Source organism: Heteronotia binoei, chromosome 13 (assembly GCF_032191835.1).
Source record: "Heteronotia binoei isolate CCM8104 ecotype False Entrance Well chromosome 13, APGP_CSIRO_Hbin_v1, whole genome shotgun sequence".
NCBI classification, from domain to species: domain Eukaryota; kingdom Metazoa; phylum Chordata; class Lepidosauria; order Squamata; family Gekkonidae; genus Heteronotia; species Heteronotia binoei.
The window spans coordinates 75,716,382-75,738,637 of record NC_083235.1 but is presented as its reverse complement, the minus strand read 5'-3'; the positions used below and the strand labels follow the sequence as shown (position 1 = coordinate 75,738,637).

Sequence of the window (22,256 nt, the reverse complement as noted above, 5' to 3'; positions counted from 1 at the left end):
GGACTTCTTTAAAGTAACCAATGAGCAGTCAGGGCACGAAACCTGACTGCTGTGATTTGGTATGGGAAGTTGTGTGTGTGTGTGTGGGGGGGGGGTTCTTATGCATGTTCATAAGAGATTTGTATCCTGCAGCCCATTGTTCCCAAGTCCCCAAGCTCAGTCCGCATGGCTCCAGTGAGCCAGGCAGGAACACCCAAAGTCTTCCCTTGAGTCCACATACATAACAATAATAAAATAAATAAATAAAATAAAAATGGACTCCACTGTGAGGTGTGTATGAACAAGCCTTAAGTCCCATTTAAGAATGTTTTCAACTCTTGGAGAAGTTAGAGAGTAAAGTTATGAAGGGAAGTTTAGAGATATGTATGGGGGTGGAGGACATGGGTTACAGCGGCGGATTTGGGAGGATGGGGAGGGAACTTGATAGAGATATGTATGGGGATGGAGGGCATGGGTTACAGCATACTTGGGAGGAAGGGGAGGGAAGAATTTTGCAATTAACAGACTTTCTGGACTTACAAACTACCTCTGGTTTAGTGTTTATATCATTAAGGCTATAGTGGAAAACTACAGCTATGTGAGACGTGTCTGCGTTTTTGGTAATTAAGTATGAGCTTTGCTACTTAGTTTATTAATGGGGATTTATGAGATTCAATGTTAAACTAAAACTAATAACCCTAACACAGAGCCACTATGCCAGCTAAAAGTCTGTAGTGATGTCTGTTAAACGCTGTCAAAATCCACCGCAGGAACAAGGCAGCTGAGCCCTTCCTCTTCCTTGAATTCCCCGGTGTCTGAGGCTCAGTATACTGGAAAGAGTTAAGCAGGAGTCTGTTGATATTCCAGCGCTGCTCTAAACCCCTGCAGTCAGAAGGAGAGAGGCTCTTGATTGGCCAAGTCCCTGTTGGTAGTAATCGTGGATCAGATATCAAACTTCTGTCTTTCCTAAAGACCCTTTAGGGATAGTCTGCTCCCTGCTAGACTATGACATCAGTCAGGACACCCGGTGATGTTGCTGATAGTAAACTCTTGAGAAAGGAGGGGAGAGTGGTGGATGGAAAGGAGGGGTCTACTCACTAAAAATTAGCCCAACACAGTGCAAGGGCATGCAGTAGGTTTTTGTGGCGGGTCAGTGCTGGATGGGACCAAGTTTTTCCTTCTGCTGCTTTCTGCAGTCAGTCACCTAGACTGCAAGGAGTGCTAGATGAGTTGTGATTCCTTGGCTGTGGTCAGCTTTTCTGATTTAAGTTGAGGGGCTTCCTGCCTTTGGGAATTATTACAAGGCATCACCATGACACTTCTGGGGTCTGAGCATTCCATGCTGATTCGGAGCAAATTCAGATCAGGTAGGGCTAACACTTTGAGAATTTTTCCTGAAACTTTCCTGTGCTGCAAGCCTCAGCTGGAGGCTGTTTCTCATTAAACAGCCTGCAAGTAAAGCAACCAGGGAGCTGTAAGGCTGTCATGGGCTTGCTGTCATGGAGGCGACTCTGCAAATGAAGAAATGCATTTTCCTTTCTTTCTGCTTCCTGCCTTCCTGCTAATTCACTGCTTGCAATTTATGTCTGTAGTCTAGCTTTTTAAAAAAAAAAAAAAAGTCTCTAGCATTTTGGAACTCTCCTAACCCAGGGTTTCAATAGCAATCAATCAATAACTGGATCAAGAATCCATACAGCATGCGTCTTTGCGTCAGGTGCTGTCCTGTGTATGCTGGCCTTAATGCTTCACTCTAGCAGCCATGCAGCCTGTTTTGCTCCTTCGGGTTGTGACTAACTGGAGAAACATGAATGTGCAGAAAGGCATCATTTTTTTTTTTTTTTAGAAGTACAAATAACAAATGGAACATGAAAAATATTTAAAATGACATCACCAGAGAAATAAAGCTAGAGCCAATGACCGATAGCCATTTTCTGAAGCTTTGCAATAAAAAGCATGCACCAGATCTTCAGAGTGGGTTGAAGCCCCCATTAGGGGCTCCTTCTTTGAGGACTTGTGGTTGAACGAAGGTGAGTAACAGTGAACTAGGATGAGAGAGAGAGTTGCTTTGAACGAAGTTCCTCTGTAGGGTGGTTTCAGTAGTACTAAACATTTTCAGTATTATATAGCGCAATGGGAAAGAGGGTTTGGGCTTGTTTTTATACTTTGCTGTTGTTGGTTTTGGTTACAGCAGTTATTATTTTTATTATTTGCTTTTTAGGGGCCAAACTTACCTATATCCTACATGCAACCCATGAATGTACTCAGCAGTCATTTTGTAGAAAAATAGGTGGTGGAGCTCATCCAGGGATTGTTATGCACATACTATTCAATGGACAAGGAGGTGGAACTCTCAAAAGAAGGAGGTGGAACTCTCAGAAAGGTGCAGGAGCTGTGCTCCTGTGAGCTCCCGCTGAATCGGAGGCCTGAATGTGCTGTGCTCTGATTTGGTTGTTTGCCTGCTGCCTTTCACCCATTTCAGAATATCACCCACTCAGCATGGGATGGGGTGACGGCGCTGGTGTTTGATCTCTGGTGTACTATAGATAACGAGAAGATCAGAAACATATCCTACTGATGCTAACTCACTCTCATATTATCTGGATGTTTGAGAAAGCTGGGTGGTCAATTGCTGTGCTTGCTTAGAAAATATAAAGTTGGCAGCTACTTGAAAACTCCAGAGTCGTGTGTACAATTGCAAGGGGAATCTGTCTGGCTGGGGTTCTGCACAGTTTGGGTCCAGTGCTTTGCTGTGGTTTCTGTATCAGAGTGATCTTATATTTCATGAGAACAAGTAATTCCTTAGAATACACTGAGTGTATCTCTCCAGCGCCACTCACTGGAGAGAAGCGGGCTTGTTCTCTAAACCCATAATTCCAAAGCAACACTGCCACCTTCTTGAAACAAGGAGGACCAAGGGGAATAGTTCTAGGCCACTGCATTCTTTTTCAGTGAGCCAGTATTGTTTTTAAGACTCATTTCTGTGTTATTTTTAAAGGGGAGGGTATTAGGGTAGAGAGATTACAGAGTTGATGGTAGGATCGCAACACATTTTTTTCAAATGATTCTAAGCTAAAAGTACATTTTATGACTCTTCAAGTCTCATAAACTTTGTTCCTTTTAGTGTTTCTAATGGAGTCAGTTTATGGGGCACTTTTCCAATCTAGGTTGACTTTCCCACAAATTAATTACCACCTCCTTTTCTAGGGAAACGGGACACAGGAGATCAGTTCAACAAGATCAGCCCTGTTGCTGTGGCCAGGGCTTTTTTTCTGGAAAAAGAAGCGCCCGAACTCTCAGAGGGGAATGAAGAAGAAACACATGGGTGCCCCTCATGAACTTTTAAACGTTTTTTGAGAATTTCGTTTCCATTAAGAGGTTCCGGGGCTCCATCCCACCACAATCCCCCAGGAAAAAAAAAACCCTGGCTGTAGTGCAAAATGCAATTGCCCCAGTTTTACAGACATTCTTTCCTACAAAATGAAAACATGAATAGAATATAGAGAGGTGTTCCTTCCTAGAATTGAGAATATTAGTATTTACAACGGGAGTTCAGGAAGTTGGTGGAAACCAAGAAAATCTCGCAGACATTTAGGAGACAAAATAGATGCATTTGTTTTTCCCCTTTGGATACTGAGTAAGAAAAGATGGGTATCACTGGTGTACCTTCCGAGGTGGGGGGGGGGGGTAAATGATGGACACAGTGGTTTATTCCCATGAGTACCTTTGCTTTACAGTCTCCTTTGTATTGCTGTTTCATTTATATGGTCAGGATCAAACTCTATTAATGGTATTTGAGAGTGAGGGCCTTGATTGTGGTGAGTGCTGAGTGCATTCCCTCCCCGCCCCCTCCCGCAGTCTTGTTCCTCACCTCAATTGTGGCAAAATGACTATGTGGACTGTGGCTCTCTTGTTAAGTTGGCATAAGAAATGTAGTCAATATACATGTACGCAATATTGGCTTCCTGGTCTCTGGGCCTCGTTGACAGAAAGTGAATTATGCAATTGACTGAAAACTGGTTCCCTAGAACTTTGTTTCTAAAGTCAACCGACAGTCTCCATTCTGACTGAGATATTGTCATTGTTGAATGGTTATACCTCCACACATCGAGGGAAATGGCTAATATAGCATAGATTCTTGCTGTTTGGCAAGATGACCGGCTCAGTGGGTAACTAACTTAAGCTGCTCAGTGTTACATGGTAATATGAAAAGGCAAGCAGATAAGACAGCTTGAATCGCTTAGTTTGTACAGAACTCATGAATCTGCGTTGTGACTGCAGTGCTTCAGGTGGGGACTCATGACACTGAATGCTGCTCTAGTCTAAAAACAATTCCTGCACATAGAAAACCAGCACGACAAGGAGAAGACTCCTTTATAATCCCTCTCTCTGATACCTAGTTTCAGGGCCTTTTTTTGTAGCAGGAACTCCTTTGCCTATTAGGCCACACACCCCTGATGTAGCCAATTCTCCAAGAGTTTACAGGGCTCTTAGTACAGGACCTACTGTAAGCTCCAGGAGGATTGGCTACATCAGGGGTGTGTGGCCTAATATGCAAAGGAGTTCCTGCTACAAAAAAAAGCCCTGTCTAGTTTATTAACAAAGCTGGTATTAGATTGACTAAATTTTGGATTATGCATAATGCCATAACGGTTTCCTCATTTTCCCACAGCAAGAGATTTTACATTCATATCTCCACGAGGTTGTAGCGTGATAGACTACTGTACGTGTTTTCCAAATTTACTTGTGTTTTAGAACCCTGCACTGAAAGTGACCACCTGCCTTTTTAAAGTCTGACTTGGGGACAAATTATTCTATGTTTCCTCAAAATGAGAAAGTACCTTGTGAGAAAGATAAGGTGGACTTCATCTGCTTTATTATGTGGAGAGAACTGTGGATGCCTTGAAGGGGCCTCTAGACTCCAACTTTCTTCTCTTGCTTCAGACCAACACGGCTGCCCGACTAGATCTTACAACAACTGTGAATGGATGAAGTAGAAAAGAATAAGAGTCCAGTAGCATCTTAAAAACTAACAAAATTCGTGAGCAGTGATTCACAAAAGCTTATACCATGACACAAATGTTGGTCTAAGGAGCTACTGGACTCTTAGTCTTTTCTGCTGCTACAGACAGACCAACCCATCTTGATTTGTGAATGGATGAACAGTCAAATCATGTGTCCTCTCCTGAAATGTTACATTTGGGACACAGATTGATTGCTTCAGTGAGAACTAGACTACTGTGAAACAGGGATCCTGAGTATGAACCAGATATATCCTAAGCATTCTGAAGTCCCATTGATTTAAAACAGATTTAAAATAGGCATATGCAGGGCTCCTGTATTGATTTAAAATAGGCATATGCAGGGCTCCTGTATTGAAATTAATGGAATTTAACATTCATTGTCTGTGTGTATGTTTGTGTGTGTGTGTGTGTGTATCCAATTTGGCTTATATTTGAGTAACCCCCCCCCCCAATAGTCTTTCATCTGTGTAGCCCTGTATGCATTGGGGGTGAGGTGGAGGAGTTAGTAAGTGAAGTTACCAGTAATTACCAGTCCATGATCCTGGTGGTCTCTCATTTGAATACTAAACAGGGTCAGCCCTGCTAAGCTTCTGAGATGTAATGAGATCAGACTAGCATGGGCAATTTATGTCAGAACTGGATGCATGCACTTGTGCATATACTGTAACTGCGCAAAGTCTCCTGGGTTTGTTAAGTATATATGACCACCTCCTTTCCTACTACACACACACACATATATATACAGCATACTACACAGTACCATCCATAGCACCTTCCTAATGGTAACAGATAAGTGGTTGGCAATGCTGTAATCAAGGCTCATCTGCCTCCAAATGACTCTGCCCTTTCTCTCTTGTTGACTAGAAATCCGTGTCCTTTTGTTTTACCCAGACTTGCAACAACAGCAATTAACAGGCAACTTTTATTACCTTTTATTGCTATCCAGACCAAACGGTCTTCCAATTTATTACACTATTTTGCCATTTGATCCAAACTTTGTATCAGTTTACACTCTTAACCCACCAGCTACATGTATTTCAGCCCACTGTACCCCATCCCCTCGTCTGAAGAAGTATGCATGCATACGGAAGCTTACGTTCTGAATAAACTTTGTTGGTCTTAAAGGTGTAACTTGACTTCTGCTTTGTTCTCTTGTTGCCTGTTTAGGTTGGAATTGCAATTGAGACCACCCGACTGATATCGCCTCTCTCGCTACTTATTTTATTTACAGAATGCATACCCCAGCTTTCGGCCTCATAAGGGCTACAAAGGCTGATCTTCTTTGTGATACCTCCTCAAATTCAACCTTTTAAATAAATCCTTTGATACAACCTAGCCTTCTAGCCTGAAGGCTGTTTTACAAATATCCTTTTAGGCTGAATGCTGTTTTATGCTGTTTTTACACCTCAGCTTGTTTTTACAGCCTGTTTTGATGCTGATAAGGTTGATGTATTTATGGCTGTTTGGGGGAAGGTTGTTTCCCTTTGTGAGCAACTTCAAACGGGTCTCAATATATACATTTTCTAAATATTTTCAGTTTACACCCCACATTTCTAGCACAATTGAAACTATGATGACATTTGGTCAGTCCATCAGCCTTCACTGGTTATAATACTATATTCATTCTGGGAAACTACGTCCAACACAGGAGTTCCATGAATGGAGGGGGGGGCAATTTTTGCTGATTACTGCTGCACATGACAGATCAGCAACTAACTTCTCATATTCTACTGGGGGACTGTCCTTCAGAAACAGCTTTTCATGGGTATTGGGGGCTACAGTGGGAGAAAGTTGTGTTCTTTGGATAGAAATTTGTGTGCAAGCCAATTTGTGTGCAGCATTTTTTAAAGAGGTTAACCCCCCCCCCAAAAAAAAAACCTGTCCCCTATTTTCCAGGTTTGATAAGGCAGCAAGAAGGAAATATTGTTTATATACTAGGAATAAGGCCCATTGTGAAGAAAAATACAATGGGCTCTGGAAAGAGGCTCTGGGTGAGTGCCCCCCATGCTGTCTTCCCACCCACCCAATTGAAGACATTCACTCCCCCCATCTCAAGGGGTGCTGATCTCTGCCAACTGGAAAGCAGTTGTAGTTCTGAGTGATCTACAGCTACCACCTGGAGATAGGCAACAGTGATTCCCTAGGGGGAAATGACATTGTGCCTGTCTGAAGTCCCACCCTTCCTCAAACCCAACCCTCTCCAGGCCCCACCCCTTAAATCTCCAGGAATTTCCTAACCTGGAGTTGGCAACCCTATCTCTTTTCGTTTATCTGCTCCTCTGACTTCAGGTTTCCATCGCCTTCCCCCTCCCTGCAGCCTTGATATAGGGCAAAGGACAGTCTTTCTCCACAGTGCAGTGGGAGGAGGGAAGGCAGGTTACATCATTATCCTCTCACAACCCCATGAGGTAGGTTATGCTGGAAGTCTGTGATTGGTCCAAAATCACCCAGTCAATTCCCACAGCCAGAACCTGGGTCTGGCAGGCCCCACTCTGAAGCTCTAGCTCCTTTGCCCTCCTCAGACTCCACCACAGAACCTGGCACTGGCAGCTGTAGTCAGGACTGGCCCCAATGAGTTCTGCTTCAGAGGCCTGTAGTGAGACCTTTCGGACCAACAGTCTCTCTCTGACAATATTGTTGGCCTTAAGCACAGGACTTCAACCTCTCTCTATATATAACTGGTCTGTTGGCACAGGACATCATTTCCCCCACCCCTTTCCAGAGGAGTTCTCAGCCAATCAAAGGAAGCCTTTCTCTGGCTTATCTCCTTCCCTCAGTCGTTCCGTTTCATTCATTTCATTTGGTTTTAATACGGTCTATGACCAGCACAAATCAGAACAAGTTAATAAAAGCTAAAAGACAAAGCTAAAATACTTACAAAATGTTTGAGTATCGCTTAAGATAACAATAAAGGAATAGAGTATATAAAATAACAATTAACATTTAGCTTCAAAATATTATACATCTTTGCAAACTTTGCATGCAATTGAAAAGAACTTTGCACAAGGACCTGTAATCTGTGGGTTCACATCCATAAGAAATTTCCTAGTGACCTCAAAATCCGAAAGACTGGAATGGCCCTGAAATCTACTTATTAATTAACCTTGCCTGTATCTCCTGGTAAAATTGGCATGAGAGGAGAACATGTTCAACAGTTTTGATGATCCCAGCTCCGCAAGGGCAGACCCTCTCATTCTTAGGGATCTTTCTGTATCTCCCCTCTTGAACTGCAGAGGGAAGTGCATGGCATCTAGCTAGGGAAAAGGCTCTACACTGAATGGGGGATTCCCGGGATGAGAGATACACTGCTAGTGCTACGATGTATCTAGAATTATCTGGTGCCAAAAAACTTGGCACTTCACTAGGATCTCGTTGCTGTTCAGTATTGAGCACCTCAGTCATTCTAGTTAGGGTTTCTTTCTCTGCTTGTGAATCAGTGTGACAGGCGGCTCAGCCAATGGAGAGTAGGGAGAGCCAATAACTGCCAGAACTAAGGTTGGTTGCATTTCACTGAGATAATCAGCTTTGCTGGCTAGCAACAGCCACTTGGGTGGGAGAGAGGAGCAGACTGAACCATTGGCATGCAAGTACTCTTGTTTGATAGTTTGAAGGGCAAAGGTTGATGAAGTGCAGTCCCACACAGTCCCAACCAATGAGGGAACTGGGATTTGCCAACCTGAAACTGGTTTAATGTCTATAGAAGATGCCATGTATGAAGTACAAAAGGAAAAGCTTCAGTCTACAAAAGCAAGATGGCCACAGTAATCTTGTATAGTACTCGTACAGTGAAATTTTGTGAAGAATTATGCCACTCCAATTACATTAAAATCAATGGGTTTAGACTGGACTAACTCTGTGGTACTGTTAGCTTGAAAACAGTATCATATTATTAACTGTACAAGTGGGTAACATTACCTTCTGTACAACCAGACCTCGGATTCAGTGGGAGCTCACAGGAGCACAGCTCCTGAGCCTTCCTGAGAGTTCCACCTCCTCCTTCTGAGAGTTCCACCTCCTTGTCCATTGAATAGTATGTGCAGCTGCATAATAATCCCTGGATGAGCTCCACCACCTGTTTTTCTACAAAATGACCCCTGTGTGCAACTTTGTATGGTCACATGAAATTCAGTGATACATACAGCTTACAGTATTATAAGGTATTCCTTTCACCAGCATGTGATCTATACTCATCATTCTAAATGAGTAGGAAGATCATCAGTGAATTATGTAGTAGCAATCCAGTTCTTTTCTTCAGTTCAAGAACATTCATCGCTATCTGGTAATCTGTTCCAAACATATACTGAGTAACTTTTTGACTATGGGTGTTTTTACATTCAGTTTGATCCAGAGTTTTAGAGTCTTCAAATCGCCTGCCACTGTTCTGCTTTAATTATTTTCCTTTTACATTTGAGCGTTTCAATTTGGGGAGGGGGGTGTCTCTGATAAGAGGGCAGCCGGAATAGCAGTGCTTAGTTAAATGTATACGATGGCTTGGAAATCGTGTCAACGCTGCAAAAACAATACAAATTTAAATTACTAGATGAGGCAAGCAATGGTATGTAAAAATTTCAAGTGCTGTCAGTTCTCATGCAAATTACTGCACCTTGTGGTGGCTTTTGGAGGAGTCTTTTAAAATGCAAGAAAACTTTTGCAATACAAGTTTGAAACGCCCGTAGAGAAAAGACCAGACCAAAACTAGTCTCGAGAAAAACGCTTTTGTGGCATCGTCGAAACCCATCTCACTGAAACAAATGTAAATGCTTTGGGAAGCAACGATCCAAAACAGTTATGAGAATGTTATGTAATGTAAAAGGTGAGTTTACAATGCGGAGACATAGAGTCGCAAACGGCCAGTGTAAAAACACCCTATAATTAAGAGTAAAGTCTGGAGACAAGGACCTGGTCCCATCTTGCACGTTGTGGTAATTTTTTTTTTAATTTTTATTTTAACTCAGCTTCTTTAAATATCTAATGGGGCTTGCCCTTAATAGTCTGGAAACTTCAGCTGGTTCAGAACGTAGCAGCTTAGTTTTTGCCTGGGGATGATAACATAATTCGCATATCTGTAATTCTATTTAAGCTCCACTTTGTTTTGGGGCCAATTCAATGTGCTTGTTTTGACCTTTAAAGCCTTTAATGATCAGGGTCCAAGGTATTTCAGTTAGTAGCTTCTCCCACAAATACCTTCTCCACAGAACAGATTCCGTGAAGAGAAATTGCCTTGAGTACCATCACCTTATGTTGTTTACTACTGGACACAGGGTTTTCTCACTGATGGTTCCTTTTGATGGAGTTCACTTCCAAGGGAAATTCTCCAGGTTCACTGTTCTGTGATGTTTAGACAGATGGCAATTTTAAAAAATCTATAACATTCTTGAAACCTGAGCAGACTTGAAAAATCTTATTTAGTTCCTAACTTCTTTTTAATGCTGTGCGCTGATTTTAATTGTAAGCCTATCTATTTGTGATTATGATGGTGTGCTTTAAATTATGGTCATAAGCCACTTCAAGGGCCTGCGATTAAAAAATGCATATAAATCTAATTGCAAACATATCAAAACAGTTTTTTTACAGGATTCTGTTATCCAAGGAGAATCAGCACAGAATCTTTTACAGTCAAAACTTAACTGCAATAGGCAAAATAAACTATTGCTCAGAGTGAGGTATAATTCTACTTTGCCTGAAATCTCAGCTAGGCTACAGCCCTGCAATTTTTCTCCCCTCCCACTTCCAGTCAAGAAGACTAGAATTTGCATGTGTGTTTATTTTGTCTATTTTGCCAAAGTTAAATATACAAACCTGAGGTCATCTTGACAAATTCCACCGAAACAATTATTATTATTCTTGCCTGTATGACTGCTGGGGCTCCAAACATTAATAGAATTACATTTAATCAAATGGGAGAAAGCATGGGAGATAGCTCTAGGGTTCACCTCCTAAATGACTAACTCTTCCCATGGAAAACTACCCTTAGAATTAGGTGAGCAGCTGTGTGGATCTGAAGCAGCAGAATGAAGTTTGAATCCAGTGGCACCTTTGGGACCAACAAAGTTTTATTCAAGGTATAAGCTTTTGTGCACACGCAGAGTTCTTCAAGTACAATGAAAAGGAAATTACCAATCCATACATAAGAAGATGATATTGGATCTATATCCCGCCCTCCACTCCGAAGAGTCTCAGAGCTGCTCACAATCTCCTTTCCCTTCCTCCCCCACAACAGACCCCCTGTGAGGTAGATGAAGATATTGGATTTATATCCCGCCCTCCACTCCAAAGAGTCTCAGAGCGGCTGACAATCTCCTTTACCTTCCTCCCCCACAACAGATACCCTGTGAGGTAGATGAAGATATTGGATTTATATCCCGCCCTCCACTCCGAAGAGTCTCAGAGCGGCTCACAATCTCCTTTACCTTCCTCCCCCACAACAGACACCCTGTGAGGTGGGTGGGGCTGGAGAGGGCTCTCCCAGCAGCTGCCCTTTCAAGGACAACTTCTGCCAGAGCTATGGCTAACCCAAGGCCATTCCAGCAGGTGCAAGTGGGGAATCAAACCCGGTTCTCCCGGATAAGAGTCCACACACTTAACCACTACACCAAATATAGCATATTGAAGATGTTTAACAGATTCAATTACCAAATCTTTTTAATATCTTCTTTATGCTGAATTTTAATTTACTGCTCACCCTCTACCTATACACTTATACCTTGAATAAAACTTTGTGGGTCTTAAAGGTGCCACTTACAAGTGTTCTACTCATAGAATTTTTGCTAAAACAAAAACAAATCCAGTTGTTATCGGAGTTCTATGATACTCCCTCTAAGCTGTAGAGTCTTGTGAGCAAAAATTCTACTTTGTGAGCTACTGGCATTAAAATTGTGAACTACTGCATAAATTAGTGTGCTCTGGGGCCATTTTTCCTGAGCTAAGACAAAAATGTGTGAGCCAGGGGCTAAAAAATTGTGAGCTAGCTCACGCTAACTCAGCTTAGAGGGAAATATGACATACACCTGGAACCTCCATTAGAAGCCATCTTTCACCTCTGACGACCTAACACAGAGGCAGGTTGGGTAAATCCTAAGAGTATCGAATTGTTGCCGTGTTCTGATTGGTTACATAGTGGGATGGTGCTTCAGCCAATGTAGGAGGTGCTGCCACATTTCTATGTAGGCCTAGAAAGAAATCAAAGATTTCCTCACAACTGACAGAAACCTCTGCAAAGCATCTTTGTGCATCTTTAATGACTATAAATTATTAACTTCAAAAGTGCGTAGATCGGATTCAAACAGTTATTTTGAAGTTTCAGAAACTTCTTCTTTTTAATTATAATGAACACCTTCTTAAATAAATAGGGACTTCCTCCAAAGCAACCATTTTCTCCACAGGGACTTTTCTCTGTAGTGGATAGGCTGAAGTTTTTCCTGTTTTTTGTCCTCAGACATATCTAGTTCTTGCTGGCTATAGCCAGTGGTATTTTCAGGGTTGTCACAAGGGTTGACAATAGTCTTGTACAAAAATGTCCTGTCTCTTTAAAGGTTAAGGTAGTCCCCTGTGCAAGCACCAGTCAGTTCCAATTCTGGGGTGAAGTCGCATCACGATGTTTTCGTGGCAGACTTTTTATCTGATGGTTTGCCATTGCCTTCCCCAGTCATCTATACTTTACACCCAGCAAGCTGGGTACTCATTTTACTGACCTCAGGTAAAAGGCTGAGTCAACCTTGAGCTGGCTACCTGAACCCAGCTTCTGCTGGGATCGAACTCAAGTCATGAGCAGAGCTTGGACTTCAATACTGCAGCTTACCACTCTGCGCCATGGGGGAAGTTTAATAGGATGCTATTTACCAGTGGCGCAGAGTGTTAAAGCTGCAGTACTGCAGCCCTAAGCTCTGCTCATGACCTGAGTTCAATCCCCGGCAGAAGCTGGGTTTTCAGGTAGTCGACTCAAGGTTGACTCAGCCTTCCATCCTTCTGAGGTGAGTAAAATGAGCACCCAGCTTGCTGGAGGAAAAGTGTAGATGACTGGGGAAGGCAAGGGCAAACCACCCCGTAAGAAGTCTGCCGTTAAAACGCCGTGAAAGCAACGTTACCCCGGAGTCAGAAATCACTGCTGCTTGCACAGGGGACCCTTCCTTTCCATTTACCAGGTAGTGTTTTTTACCTCCATGTCATGAAAAGCTTCAGCTGCCTGTTTCCCCACATTAAACCTCTGTTAAAGACTATTAGGAACCCTCGTTCAGAGATACACAAGGAAAGACTATCGGATGAATGATGGTCTGAAAAGTACTGCAGTTTTAGGAATAAAGACTGCAAATGGACATACTATGGGTATGTGAACCCACACATTTAGATGGTCTGAAACCCAAGTGGACCACAAAGAAGGGACCACGGAGAAGATCAGAAGAGATACAGAAGTGGTCGTATTGTTTCTTATAGATTACCATTACTGTCCCTCCAGAAGAAATTGACACTCAGATTTCTGTTTATTTCTGGTCAATTAAGATACAACCAGTGTTCCCTCTAAGCTGAGTTAACGTGAGCTAGCTCACAGATTTTTAGCCTCCAGCTCACACATTTTTGTCTTAGCGCAGGAAGGATGACCCCAGAGCACACTAATTTATGCTGTAGCTCACAGTTTTAATGCCAGTAGCTCACAAAGTAGAATTTTTGCTCACAAGACGCTGCAGTTTAGAGGGAACATAGGATATAATCTATAATTATTCAACAGTAGAAACATGCATTCTGTGCAAATGTAAGAGTTGCCAGGTTTTGGGCCCAGTTCGTGTGTTTATCTAGAGTTTATATGTTATACTGCAAGAGACCAGAAAGTTGTTAAACCAAACCCTAAATCTGCTGCTTTTAGAGAGTTTTGTGGTGCTTTCACACATGCTGAAATAACACTCTTTCCAATCAACTTCCAAGGCATCTAAGAGATTCTTAGATGCCTTTTATCAGAAAGCAAGCATTTGTTTACCACCTGGGCATGCCTGCCTTGTTATTACTAAAAAGAAGAAAACGAAGCCTAAACTGAATCAACTTGTTATTGATCTTTACGGCAAAAAAGGACTTAATGGCTGCTAACAGATGGCTGGCTCAGGGCGGCATCAAGTCAATCTGGAAGTGAGCCGGCTGGAAAAGGAGCGCCTGGGAGCATCCTGATAGCTCGTGGAAGAGGGACAGGCTGTGGGCACCCTGGGGAGCATCTAGAGTGCTCATGTGCCCCATCTGCAGCTCCCTGGGCACTTTCTGGGCACTTCCCAGCCATCCAGATAGCCAGGGAGGCACGCAGAGGCACCCCAGTGAAAATACATCACTTTGAAAGTGGTGCGTTTTTCAACCGGTTCCCGGTGAGTCGGGGGCAGCTCGTGGGTGGGACAGGGATGGCAGGCAGATGTGCATGTGTGAACATGCTTTTGGGGGGTGCTTGCCTGCCGTCCCCAGGGCAGTTTGAACCGCCCATCTGTAGCCAGCCGATCTGTTCTAATATGTTGGATAGTTTGAAATGGGAGGGGGGGAGGCAAATTTCCTGCTATATTGGGAGACTTCCTGATAATTCCCCCCACTTCCCACCAGCACCTCAAAGGCTGGCAGAAGAAAAATGAACGGAAATAGAGGATATACACTAGAATTACACCAGCATGCAATGCCATTTCTGGTGAAAACAGGAAGTGATATCATAGTGTCAGGGTGAAGGGGGAGCTCTAGGCATCACTCCAAATTCTGTGGTTTAACCATAGAGTTTGGGACAGTAATTAGAACATCCCCCACAATATCATGATATTACTTCTGTTTTTCACCAAAAGTGACATTGCATGCCAGTATGGCACTGGAGCACTTCTGCCCTTCTTGCTGGAGTTGGCAATCCCAGTTTGAGAATATAATAAAACTGCAGGAAGAAACAATTCCTATTTATTCTAGTTTATCTTTCTCTCTTAATCCTCTCTCTATATATATATATATTCTCCCCCCCCCCCTTTGCATTGTCCTTTATATGTATTTTAAAAAATAAGGGCTGCCATCCTCCAGATGGGACTTGGTGTTCTCCTAGAATTACAACTGATGTCCAAATTAGAGATATCAGTTCCCTAGAGGAGATGACAGACTCCATGAAATCATGTCCTTACTGAGCTCCCTCCCACTAATCTCCAGGAATTTCACAAGTGAGATCTGGCATCCCTGACCACGAACATAATTTATTGGAATTTTCTGAATCAGTAAAGTATTTCAGTTCTTTAAAAGTATAGTAGCATCCAATGGGGTATATAGACAGCAACTCCTCCAGAAATAGAAATTATTTTTAAAATTTGCATTTAAACCCCCCTCCCCTCAAAATCTGGAGTTTAAAGTCTCTGAATTCTTGGGACTGATTTCAAAGTGCTTGTATTCAAAGTGCTTTATATCATTGGCAACAAACAAATGTATGTGGCATCCACTCATTCAAGACTTTCTTCCAGAACTGGAAAGACTGAGCTTTGCATGGGATTTTTAAAAACATATCTACAGTGTGTTTGAGTGGCTTCAGACTTTTGCATCTGGTTCCTGAGACCACAAAAACCAGGCAATGTTTTCCACAAAGGGAAGACCTTTGGCAGCTGCTTCCACCAGTTTTCTGTATCTCTTTTCTTGCATGGTTTCTTGTTGAAGTGACATCCCTTAAGTGGGCAAGTTCCTGGATATCCTGATTAAAGCAGTGCACAGATGCTTTAATCCTTCTATAGTGTTAAGCCTGTGCAGGCATAAACAGATCATGAGAGCTTTCAAGAGGGTGCTGGTGCTCAAGGAAGCCGTTTGTCTCTTGTGCTTATAGCTTGGAGATATCGTGTAGAAATCGGAGTATTTTTTCAGTTCCTTGGAGGATCTGTTTTTTTCTGGAAAAAGCAAGATTCCTGTGTTCAATTCTGTACTGATTTAAAAGCTGAGAGTCTTCAGCTTTACTGGTAAAGGTTTAATGTTAAGTCATTGATAAAGAAGCTGAATTAAGGTTATTAGAGACATCGGAAACAAACTGATAATCAGATTCACTGAGTACTAACTCACAACAATTTTTGCTGGAATAAATTTTGTTAAAGGTGCCACTGGACTTCTGTTTAAGTGGATACTCCATTTATTTCTGAATAAAGTCTTTTGAGCTTATTAAAATGAAAGATGGGCAGCCCAATCCAGACATACATGGCAGGCGGGCACTATGGCGTGGGTGGATCTATGACAGCACTCGTTGTCTTCCAAAGGGGAGTCGGTACGCCATGCTGGGAGAAGGGAGAGGGGCCCAACAAGCAAGAGAGAACCCGTCGCCATGGTGATTCCGCCCAGGCGCACGCCATTGGCCCACTGCCGAGATGGGAGTGGGGGAGGCGCAGGCTCACGCGGGACCATGAGATTGGCCAGCCCATTGCACGTGACCAGGTGAGGGGGTGGAAAGCCCGTGCCTGAGAGGTCGTCAATCCCCCCACTCCCTCCCACTGTCAGACTCTGTCAGTGGCAGGCTGGAGGACAGGGGCATGCGTGGAGAAGCAGGAAGTGCCAAGTGCCAAAGCCCGGCAGAACTGCTAATGGGTAGGAAGCTTAACACATTACTGGACTGCATGCAACTGGACCAGGCCCCAAACCTACAGGAGGTAACCAAGACGGTCCGGGCACCCCAAGGCTTCAACACAGGGAACCTGGTGTTTGCTAAAAACTTTGGGGGGGACCCAACATGAATACCAGCCTGAGTCTCTAGAGTACTGGCGGCGGTGATTTATGAGGTTACCTCAGAGGGGGGCTTCACAATGAGGTGCCACGTGGACCAGTTGCGGTCACTTGAGGCACCAGAGGGTGGGGAGGTGAGCCCAGACCCGCCAGCCAACATCCCAGAATCGAACACAAACTGAAGCCCCCACTGCCACGGCTCAAAAACCACCTGAGCCGCAGGGAGAACCGGAACATCCGGATGAACCCAAGGTCCCGGGAGAACCTGAACCCCCAGCCAAGGCACCAACGCCACTGGCCCCCCAGCTTGCAGCACTCGAGGCCGTAACCACCCCACCAGCAATCCCAGCACTCAGACGGTCGACACGCGAACATCGCAAGCCTGCCTACCTACAGGATTATGTGCACTAGGGCTTGTGAACTTGGGGGGGGGGAGGGATGTCATGTATATGGTTTGTAATATATGATTCCTGCCAGGCTCATTGGAGCCAGAAGAGCAGAGCTTGGGGACTGGGGAACAATGGGCAGTAGGATCCAATTACCTGCTGCCCTACACCAATCACAGGCCCCCAGTCTGTTTGAATAAACCAATGGCAACCTGGTGCGGGAACTTGGAGTTGTATAGAGGTTTGGCCCTTAGGCCCATTCACCAGTCTTGTAGTGCAGCCATCTAACATGCTGCATCTAATAAAGAGCTGTTATCACTGATGCAACGTCTCTTCAATGCTTTGAATCAATTGGGACAGAATATGTTGGGGGTGCCCACCATAGACTTTCTGGGGTATACAGTGGACGCTAGTGGCATTCACCCGGCCCAGGACAAAATAAAGGCCATTTGTGACACGCCGGCTCCCACCAACAAGGCGAAATTACAATCTTTCCTGGGCCTCCTCAACTTCTACCATGCCTTCCTTCCCCACAAGGGGGTGGTAGCGGAGCCCTTACACAGACTGTTGGACAAAAGGGTGCTGTGGGTTTGGGGTCACCGGCAAGCTGCTCCCTTCTAAGCAGTAAAAGACATTTTGACTTCAAACAGCTTGCTGGTGCACTTTGACGAGCGACTGCCTGTTGTTCTAGCGTGTGACGCTTCGCCTTACGGGTGGGCGCCGTGTTGGCCCATGTGTTACTCGATGGCTGCGAGGTTCTGGTAGCGTATTATTGTAGGACTTTACAAAATCTGGAGCAAAACTACGCTCAGATGGACAAAGAGGGCCTGGCCATCATGGCCGGGGTTTAAAAATTCCACAATTACCTGTATGGCCGGCCCTTCACCATCTTGACGGACCACAAGACCCTGCTGGGCCTGTTCACCCCCAACTGCCAAATGCCCCAAATGATTTCACCAAGGGTGTTGTAGAAGAAGAAGAAGATATTGGATTTATATCCCACCCTCCACTCCAAAGAGTCTCAGAGCGGCTCACAATCTCCTTTACCTCCCCCCCCCAACAGACACCCTGTGAGGTAGATGAAGATACTGGATTTATATCCCGCCCTCCACTCTGAAGAGTCTCAGAGTGGCTCACAATCTCCTTTACCTTCCTCCCCCACAACAGACACCCTGTGAGGTGGGTGGGGCTGAGAGGGCTCTCCAAGCAGCTGCCCTTTCAAGGACAACCTCTGCCAGAGCTATGCTAGCAGGTGCAAGGCCATGCTAGCAGGTCCAAGTGGAGGAGTGGGGAATCAAACCCGGTTCTCCCAGATAAGAGTCTGCACACTTAACCACTCCACCAAACTGGCTCTCCACTGGACCACTGTTGAGGTGGTCCATCTTCCTAGCAGGGTACCAGTATGACCTCAAGTATTGCCCAGGGAAGGCAATGGGTTATGCTGATGCCCTGAGCCACCTGCCGCTGCCCTCAACAGATCCTGATTCAGCCCCGGCATTCCAGATCATGTCGCTGGAGTCCCTTCCAGACTGCCCAGTGCACGCCAAGGACATTGTCTGCTGCTCCTCTAAGAACAAAACCCTCTCCCGGATTCTGGACTGGGTGTGAAGGGGGTGGACGGAGGGCCGGGTGGGTTTGGAATTCTCGGTGTTTGCATCCCACCGGTACGAACTGTCTGTGCATAACGATGATCAGTCAGGATGGTGGTGCCCCCAGTACTGTGGCAGCGAGTCCTAACAGCGCTGCATGAAACCTATGCCTGCGTACCTAAAAGACTATGTCCACTAGGGGCTTGTGAACTATGGGGGGAGGGATGTTATGCATGTGGACTAAAGGGAAGACTTTGAGTGTTCCTGCCTGGCTCATTGGAGCCATACAGACTGAGCTGAAGGACTTGGGAACAATGGGCTGAAGGATCCAAATCTCTGCAGCTCTGGACCAAGCCCCCACCAGTTTCAATGACCCAATAACGTGCTTGTGCGGGAACCCAGAGATGTATCTAAGTTTGGCCCCGTTGGCCCCATCCCCAGGTTTGTAATGTAGCCTAATAGTATGCTACGTCTATTAAAGAGCTTGTTATCACTCATCCTGCAACTCCTCCATGGCTAGAACCCACTGACTATACAATAGTTCTGTTCTGGCCCAACTGATAACAAACGAGGTATTTTTATTTGGAAACCTCGGAGTTTTGTGATATTTTTAAAGGTATATAGATTATGTTGCCCTTTAAAAATATCACAAAACTCTGAGGTTTCCAAATAAGAATGGCTAGTTTATTATCAGTGGGGCCAGAACAGTTAGAACAGCTGGACAGAGATATAAAAAGAATCCCGTAAATATGTAGATATGGGTAGAGGAGAGTTTATCCCTGCTTCCAGCTGGTTCTACTTCCCACATTGTTCTTCCCTCCCTCTCAGCATTCACTGCTTCCCTCCTTCCCTCCCTCTCTTCCTCTGTTTGTTGTTTTTCTTTCCTTCATCTCCCTGCTTTTCTCCCCCATCTTTCTTTTTGTCTTTCTGCTCACCTATTCCCCTCCAATGCTCACCTCATATTTCAAAATGAAACACCAGTAGCTGTCTTGAAAAGGCAATAGTCTTTCTTGCTTACCTGTTTCTCCCCAACCCCTGATCACCTCAGGTTTCAAACTAAAATAGCTGTAGTCATCTTAGATAACCTGGGAGAACGCAGCTTGTTGACTGAGGTTGTCTAGGCTGCTGAGATCTTGTGAGGTAGTTTCATGAGACCTCAACATTTTAAATCTTTCAAATTTTCTTTAAGATCCTCCCCTCAACTTATAGAAACGTTTGCTGTTTCTGTATCGTGCCATGAAGGTATTTTGATCTGCACCCTGGAGCGAGGTTCAGAATTAGATATAGATTGTAATATTTGTGTGTAAATAAAACATTTGTTTTTGATGGTCCAATAAATGAAAGATAAAGCAAAAATGGTGAAAATTGTCCTCAGAATGATCAGTCACTATATTTGAATAAAAGATGGAACAGTTGGGAATAGACTCCTCACAATGCCTGATATGTGTAAATTGGCTCTGGTTTATGTGTTGGAAAGGGCAGGGTGTGTATACAAGACAAGAAACCATTTTATTAATTTGGCCACCTCCAACTTCAATATCGGTTATCAGATTTTCAAAAGTTCATATTTTCAAGTCTATTGGGTATAATTTGAAAATTCACCTCTGAAGAATTGAATATTTTTATTTGCAAGCAGGCTTCAATATGGTTAAGTTATAGAGAAAGAGAGTACACTGAGGCCTCTAATTGTCTTTCAAGGACAATTTATGTGATCAAGCCCTGCAGTTGTAATTGGTATATCTAATTCTCAACGTGGGCAAATATGTGAATACTTAAGTCCAGAGGCATGAACAGACCAGACAGGGATTTTTTAAAATGAACCTGGGGGGGCCTGGAAAACCCAGGTTTGCAGAAGAATCTGAAATAATTATTTAAAAACTGAATGGTTAACACCTCCACACTGCAAATGATAATACGAGCACCTGCAGCTTTAAGAAACAAAACCCCACTGTGACCATTGCTAGGCAATCACATCAGTATTGCCAGACTTCAAGGTTTAGCTTCTGCCCATAAAAAGGCACAAGTAGGGACGGGACCCTTTCTAGGTCTATTCTGGCCTTTGAGGGAGGACTCCTTGTGGCCAAGCCCGGCAACAGTCACTGATTGGCTTGATACCATGGGACCTGCACAGCATTGCCAGGGCCTCCCTTGACACTGGCAGGGGGGAAATAAGGTTGCCAACTCCAGGTTGGCAAATATCTGGAGATTTGGGGGTGAAGTCTTAGGAGAACAGGGGCTTCAGTGGGTACAATGCTATAGTGCCTACCCTCCAAAGCATCCACTTTTTCCAGGGAAATTGAGCTCTGTAGTCTGGAGATGAGCTGTAATTTGAGAGCATCCACAGAAGGGCAAGGAGGACCTCAAGTTCATACCTAAAGGGGGCCTCTGCCCCAACTTCCTGATGAGGTCCTCTAACTCAGTGCCCCTGACCTAGCGGTAGGGTTGCCAAGTCCAATTCCAGAAATATCTGGGGACTTTGGGGGGGGAGCCAGGAGACACTGGGGTGGAGCTAGGAGCAAGGGTGTGACAAGCACAATTCAACTCCTTCCCTCCACCCTCCCCTTCTCCGATTCCACCCCAGAGGCGGAGTGGGCGACGATGCCGCACTGCTGCCGCCTCTTCCCCACCCCACTGCAGCCGCTCCTCCGAGATGGGCCCAGCCTGAGCCCATCTCGAAGGAGCAGCCACGGAGCAGCCGAGGCAAAAGCAGAGAAGGGGAGGGGAGAGTGGAGGTGGACCCAGACTCGCGGCCCACCACACTCCTCAGAGGTGGAGCGGGCGATGCCACCGCACTGCCGCCGCCCCCTCCCCGCCCCCTCCCAGCTGCTCCTCCGAGATGGGCCCAGCCTGAGCCCATTTCGGAGGAGCAGCCACGGTGAAGCGGAGAAGAGGCGGCAGCAATGCAGCGGCGTCGCCCGCTCCGAGATGGGGCAGCTCACCACACTGCTTGGCGCTGTTTCCCCCCTCCCCCTGCTTCCATTTTTTGGGGGAGTGGGGGAAGAGGCTGGAAATCCTGGGGTCCCCCGCCAGGGCGGGAGGGCTGGGAAGCCTACCTAGCGGAGCAGGAAGGAAGGGCAAGGGGTGGCCATGGCGGGTCTTTGTGCTCTCACAGCTGGCTTCAAAGCTAGCTGCAAAAGTGGGAAGACCAGGCCCAGGGAGGCCATCTCTTGTCTTCACCTCCTGCTCAGCTGGGTCAGGGTTCCTGAGCCAGATGGACGGATGAGAGATGGTGGGTCTTCGTGCTCTCACAGCTGGCTTTGAAGCCTGCTGGCCCCACCTCTCTCTCCCCTCCTGCTCAGTTGAACAGGATGAGTGAGCAAGGGGTGGCAGGTTTTTGTGTTCTCACAGCCATCTTTGAAGTCAGCCTTGAAAGCAGAAAGACCTGGCTCGTGGAGGCTGCCTCTTGGTCTCTCTTTCTGCTCAGCCAAGCTGGACAGGTGGGTGAGAGGCAGTGGCTGGGGCTGGTCTTTGTGCTCTTGCAGCTGGCTTCAAAGACCCTGGCCTGGGGAGGCCCTGCTTCTCTCTCCCCTCCTGCTCAGCTGAGAGGAAGGGATGGTGAGATGCAGCCATGGTAAGAGTGCCCCCTGACTTTTAAAACT

At 45.1% G+C, this 22,256-nt stretch overlaps 1 protein-coding gene across 1 annotated transcript in view; it reads left to right on the top strand.

The window, feature by feature from the left end:
- The first annotated feature begins 1,245 nt into the window (after positions 1 to 1,245).
- Positions 1,246 to 22,256, top strand: part of MYOCD (myocardin) — a 71,588-nt gene continuing 50,577 nt past the window's right edge. Inside the window, exon 1 of the mRNA XM_060253039.1 lies at positions 1,246 to 1,346. Within this exon, the coding sequence (XP_060109022.1) occupies positions 1,292 to 1,346 (55 nt within the window). The 5' untranslated portion in view covers positions 1,246 to 1,291. The remainder of the gene's footprint in view (positions 1,347 to 22,256) is intronic.